The following is a 6,892-nucleotide window of genomic DNA, read 5'->3' as shown; positions in this document are numbered from 1 at the left end:
ATGCCCATTGTTAGTGGTGTCGACTTGTCGGGTATTCAGTCCGTTTCTCCCATATTTCCAGGAATAGATCTAGCTAGGCTATTCAAGAAACTTGAGTATCTTGCAATCTCAATTTATGAGTTGCATTATCCATTACAAATACCTCCTGATCCACAATGCTCAGCAATTGCTCACAAATTGGAGAATCTGCTTTGTACCAATATACAATAGCCTTAATTAGTATCGGGGAAAGACCATTCAGAAACACCCCCACTTAGAAACATCCCCATTCAGAAATACCACCACTGAGGTTAAGGTTAGGGTTTAGGTTAGGTTTAGGTGACACCTCCATTTAGAATAATGGAAGTCAATCTTCTGAATGGCAATGTTTCTGAATGGAGATATCAGTCCAAAATCCAGCCTGATTCAGGTCCGTGCCACATCCAGATTGGAATCCAGTCTAAATACAAACAAGTCATATCTGATTCTCACAAAGGGGTGGTTTCAGATCTGATACAAATCTGATTTCTAAAGATGTGTCTCAGTCTGAACGCAGTATAACCACCCAAGTCACATGTATTAAAAAAAAATCACACTTGTGTGAACTGAGCGGTGGAGGCTGCGTGTGTGTGTGTGTGTGTGTGTGTGTGTGTGTGTGTGTGTGTGTGTGTGTGTGTGTGTGTGTGTGTGTGTGTGTGTGTGTGTGTGTGTGTGTGTGTGGGTGTGGGTGTGGGTGTGGGTGGGCCTGGCCTGGCCTGAACAACAGCGCCCCTCCCTTAACATGTGTGGTCAGAAAAGGTACAGGAAAAAGCAAGGCAATATCTAACTATTAATTTACGGAATGTCTGTCCACCATCTTTATGGAACGTCTAATCACTGACTGACATTACTACGGACTCCAGACTTCGGGTGAAGATGAACTCTCTAGACTGCACCAGGAAGAATTCTGTGGAACAGGAAGAACCCAAAGACCATCAAGATCTCTGTAAGTTATCTGTATCTTTTTTGTCCTGTAGCCTCTTTGTTGTAGTTGTAGGTTAGTTATATTAGATCCATTCCCCCTGCTTTCAATATCTGAATATAATATGTGCTGTGTAGATAGATAGATAGATAGATGAATATGATAGATAGATAGATGAATATGCATTTGCAAATTGAGACCATCATGGATTACTTTGTCATCGCTTGCTAGTTTTGTTTTAAACTAGCAATGACTTAAAAGAGTCAAATGAAAAACAAGGAAACTAATTACACTCGAACAACATTATAATCTACTTCTCACATATCTTTCCTTTGTCTTTTGTTTCCAATCCAGTGTTGCATCCTCCTCCTCCTCCTGGCTTCCCTGTCCTACCAGCAGTAAATCAACAAAGCTTGACTAAACCAAAACGCCACTGCTGAGAGTGTGACCAGTGTGGAAAACACTTGGCTGGAAAGGCCCACCTTAAAATACACCAGAGAATACACACAGGAGAAAGACCATACCGCTGTGACCATTGTGGGAGCAAGTTTAAGACAAGTGAATTAATAATACACCAGAGAAATCATACCGGTGAGAAACCCTACGGATGTGATCAGTGTGGGAAACATTTCTCTAAAATGTACAACCTTAAGACACACCAGAGAATTCACACTGGAGAAAGACCATACCGCTGTGACCAGTGTGGAGCCAACTACATCAGAAAATCTGACTTAAATATACATCAGAGGGTTCATACAGGATTTAAACTCTATCACTGTGACCAGTGTGGACAGGGTTTTGTAACTTCAAGCAGTGATCGGCGAGCACACACATAAGAAAAATAAATCCTATCACCGTGAACAGTGTGCCAAGAGTTTCAGAAAGGATTCCCTCATTAAACATCAGCACATCCACACAAATACTGCAACATGATGCTATGTGCGATGTTTTTTTCTAGTGTTATCCCCACTAGGCTGATGACAAGGGTTGTTTTTTTTTTAAATATATATATGTTTTTGCCTTTGTGTGTTTTGTGTCTGTGTGCGGCTAGTAAAATGCTGGACAGATCACCCCCTGCCTTTATCATAATGTGGATATTTTACTTTTTTAGGGTTAATTGTGTACTGAAGATCAATTGGTTCAGATTACACTCAAACATGCCCAAATATGGAGTAATGGATCATGGGAACATCATAAGGCAGCTTTTCACCGTGCAGATTCGTCCACAATTTGCCATCAGAAAGCGTCTGTTGCCAACAAGTTGCCATCGGCACCGTGTCGGCAAGAGACGCTTGCCGTCGATAAAGCTGATGCGATGCATTGTGAGCTTGTATTTGTAGATCGGCTATTTTAAAATGGCCAAAGTGTATACAGGGCTGAAGTGGACGAGTGGTTAATGTATGTTTTGTAATAATAATCAAAATCTACAAAGTAACTAGTAACTTAAGTTTTCAAATAAATGTAGTGGAGTAACGGTACATTATTTGGATCCGAGATGTAGTGGAGTAGACGTTCAAGTTCAAGAGTGTTTATCATAGATGTGTTGACAACAGGCTCAGGATAAATACATGTTTGTTGTTGTAAAATCTATATGGAAGTATAACTGAACATTTTCACAATGAATCAAACAATAGTCTTAACATACTGTATTTTGTTCCTCTATACCCTTAATTTCTTTGTTATGGCTGTTGTTGACTTCTGACATTTGGAACAATGGAGCAAAGAGACAGTGTTCCTGTTGTTACATTGACTGGAATTTTGTGAACAAAATAAAGTCGCTGAATGAGTTGGATTTTTATTCTTGAACTTAAACATTGTGGAATTAAGATATATTCCTGATAATTGTTATTTATTAGGACCTAAAGAACCTACTTATAGGCCCTTTGTTATGTTCACTGACTGCAATACATGTGAATGTAAAAGATATGGACCAATCATGTCTCTGTTTTCTTATTAAAGTATTGAGGGAAGTAATATCTCATGCCATCCATTAGATAAGGCTTTGAAACACTTATAGTCTAACTTGCAACTTGGCATCATCATATGCCTCTCTTCTTTGATTGATCTTGTTCGGCAACTCTGTTCCCCGTCTCAGACAGAAATCCATCTGCCGTCTGCGGTTAATGCAAAATATAGCTGTTAGTCATCTGGACCTGATCCAAGAGATGGCAGTGATGATATCACAGCTGTATTATTATTTCCTCCCAACACCAGCTATACCTGCGGTTATTTACAATTGATTTTAGGATGGTAGAACTCAAATAGTATACTTTTAAGTTCCTGGTATCACAATGGAAAACTTAGAATACCTGTTAGGCTGTATGAAGAGGGACCGTACCTATGTCCCCCAGGTTCTATGTTCCCCATTTAGCCCCACAAAAAACGTTCTATGTTCCCCACTTACCCCCACAAAAAAAGGTTCTATGTTCCCCGCTCAACTTAAAAAAGGTTCTATGTTCCCCACTCATCCAAAAATGCAGGAAACATTCATTATTAATAAAAACTCAAAACACACAATAATGGGGAGAAATTACCAATACTAGTGGGACAGGGGTACTAGGGACATCTGGACACCATACTTTTGTTAAGGCTGCGCATCTGGACGAGTGGGCATCTGGATATCTGGGCAATAGGGACACGTGGGCATTTGAATGAGTGGGCACCTAGGGGTGGAGACATCTGGGCAACTGGGCACCTAAATTAGGATTGCCCACATGTTCTTAGTGCCCAGATGTCCCACCATTTCCTGCATTTGAGTTGGGAACATACAGTAGATCCTTTTTTTGGTTGTTTGGGGAACATAGAAGCTTTTTGTGGGGAGGGTGGGTGGGGAACATAGAACCTGGGGAACATAGAACCTTTTTTTGGGGGAAGTGGGGAACATAGAACCTGGGGAACATAGAACCTATGAAGATAGTCTGAAAATGATCATATTATTATAGAGGGTGAAGGAGATTGGACCATTAATTTGACCGATGATGATGATATGACTCCTCCCACAAATATGTTCAATCAACTCCACACGATCATCAACTGAACGATAGCCAATCACAGTGCGACCTTGGGCTTACGGCGTGTCCCTCCCAGTAATGGGATGTGTGGATACTGGACCCTGCATCATCATCAGCATCATCATCATCATCAGTGCTGGGAAACCAACTGGTCCTAGAAGTGGTGCTGAGGAGAAAGAACTGCCAGCGCTGCGGAGGAGGAGGATCAGGGAAACGGGCGAATCTAAAACGTGTCTACGGAAAAAACCTATACCCTATATGCAACGGCACAGCGTCAGCGCGTTAACGTTAATTGCAGCCTATTTTATCCATTTATCTCAGCTCTTTTTGTCCCTCCCAATTCAATTAATTTTTTAAGGGGTGTATAATAGTCGTTGTCGCCTGGGAATTAACCGGTATACATTCTACATTCTCTTCTTCGAGCATCAGACAGTCAGACATGGAGTGCAGCAGGAGTTAATGCTGCATGCATTCTGTTGGAACTATAATAAAGGCAGGAAAACAACGCGTGGTGAGGAAGAGTGAGAAGAGAAAGTTGACCCGCTGCTTTCTTCTTCTAATCCAGAGGTTTCTAAACCTTTATTAAAGTGTTGGTCGACATCATGGTGGATGCTGCGGAGTGCGGTGTTAAAGTGATGTGCAGGTTCAGGCCGCTCAACGACTCTGAGCTCGGCAGAGGAGACAAATACATCCCCAAATTCAAGGGCGAGGACACCGTGGTGGTAACGGTGAGTGACAAGAAAATTATATATCTATATATATAGGCTATTGTTTCATTTAGTGCTCATGTTAGGCCACACAGTATCGGTTTGCATAACTCTACTACGCTATACGATCTATCCATCCCTCTGTCCATCTATCTATCCCTGGGTGTTAGGCTATTCATCTGCGATCTGCCTATATATCATCCCACAATAGGTTGTTATACCTGTGGTGGGAAAAAGCACTCACATGTTTTACTTAAGTAAAAAGTATCAATACTGCAATGTAGAAATACTGTGTGTCTGTCTGTCTGAAAAGCTGATACAATATGGATACAATCAATGTGATTAGATTTGAGAGTTTTCAACACATTTTCTAGAGTAGACAGTCAATATACATTTCTTTAATTCTATATGTCTAAGCTTATAACTGTTTATGCCCCCCAACCCCCCCCCCCCCCCCCCCCCACTTAAAAACATTTCTATGTTTGTAGTGTTGAAATGCTTTATTTTTCCCCACAGCGTAACATTATACTGTATATAATGTTATCGATGCATTTTTTGTCTTTGCTTCCAATTTGAGTATTAATAGTCCAAGACTATTCACTGTTAAAGGAGTAGTTCACCCCCAAAATGACTTTTTGGAGCTGTGTGAAGCACAGGCTCCCTATACGTGGCCGTGTGGGTCTGTCTGTGTGTCTGTCTGTGTGTGTGTCTGTATGTAGCCTGAACTTCCTAAACTTCGGCACGCTACTAGTCCCACAGTTTTGCCACCACACACTCGCGCCATATGTCAAATCGACCGGCTTACTCGGGAATCGTGGGCTAGTAACTTGCTAAGAGAAAGGTTCAATAGTTTAATTGATATTAATTTATTAGTGAATTAATTTTCCCCATTGACTTATAATGGGAATCGCAAAAACTCACATTTGGCCGCATGGTGGCGCCATAACACCCCACTTTACGTTTTGGCCCGTAACTCTTGAACCGTAGGTCGGAAAATTAAAAATATTTTTTCCCTGGATTCCTTGGGTCATGACGCATCTCCCCATATAGGCCACGCCCATTTGCGCCATGATAGATTTTCCGCCATCTTGAATTTTCTCCAAAACACACTTTTTGCTCCTTTTCCTACATATTTTCATCAAATGTCACAAAAATCGGTACACATGATCCACACACACACACACACACACACACATGATCCACACACACACACACACACACACACACACACACACACACACACACACACACACACACACACACACACACAGCTCCACTTCACACGGGTGTGATTTTTTTTTCTATTAATTACTCATGCCATGGAGAGTAGAGTTCAATAATATTTTTTGGTTTTTGTCACATTCCTAAGACAAAAATTTGATTCGAGTAAATTTACCCCCATTGATTCCGGATGGTGACCCGTTTCGAAACGGGTCACCATCCGGAACGAATGGGGGTAAATTTATTGTTATCACATTTTTGTCTTAGGAATGCGACAAAAAACTAAAAATATTATTGAACTCTACTCTCCATGGCATGACTAATCAATAGAAAAAAAGTCATTTTGGGGGTGAACTACTCCTTTAAGGGTCTTTCACACTGAGCACTATAACTATTACTATAACAAATATAGTTTAATAACATCATTCTAAGTCAACTGGATGGCAGTGTTCACACCAACTATATTTAAAAAATACAATGGTGAAGGATATAATTAGTTATCTAAATAGCTATCGTGCCCAGTGGGAATGGCACTTGGTACTCAAAGAAATACAGAATGGAAATGAATACAGAAAGTTAAAAGCCATTATGAGGAGGCTCCCCTCAGTCTAATGTCATTTCCTGTGTTCTGATGACGGAAACGGAGCTTCTGTGAATCGTCAGTTTCAACAGGCCTTCACCGCTAACGATTTAGCTAATTATCACATGATTATTCTTTGTGTCTTCCAATCCTTTATCTGCCAGTAGCTATAATAATAATAAGGCTTCATCCTGCAAATGACTGTCTTGGGGCTTATTGCCAAAGAAACCAGTCGTGGGGATTTCAAATATAGTTTTTCCCCCTTTAATTTGTTGTCTTCACTTACAAGAGAATTTCATCATTATTTATGCAAACAGGAGGGCAGGGGTTCTCAATATGTCCATATACGTAAACATTTGTCCGTGGCACGTTTTAGATTTTCTGTTTTACACACCATTATAACGTTCTTATTTTGATCATAAGACCCAGTATA

The 6,892-nt window shown here is 40.6% G+C and overlaps 1 protein-coding gene across 1 annotated transcript in view; it reads left to right on the top strand.

Annotated features, from left to right (window-relative positions):
- Positions 1 to 4,553: 4,553 nt before the first annotated feature.
- Positions 4,554 to 6,892, top strand: part of kif5c (kinesin family member 5C) — a gene marked incomplete at both ends in the record, with an annotated part of 93,212 nt that continues 90,873 nt past the window's right edge. Inside the window, one exon of the mRNA XM_080752937.1 lies at positions 4,554 to 4,679. Coding sequence (XP_080609063.1) covers positions 4,554 to 4,679 — 126 coding nt within the window. The remainder of the gene's footprint in view (positions 4,680 to 6,892) is intronic.

The sequence above is a fragment of the Nannobrachium achirus genome (genome assembly GCF_963921795.1).
Source record: "Nannobrachium achirus genome assembly, chromosome: 22".
In the NCBI taxonomy this organism is placed as follows: Eukaryota; Metazoa; Chordata; class Actinopteri; order Myctophiformes; family Myctophidae; genus Nannobrachium; species Nannobrachium achirus.
The sequence above is the reverse complement of the archived record's forward strand: the minus strand, read 5'-3'. Positions and strand labels throughout refer to the sequence as shown.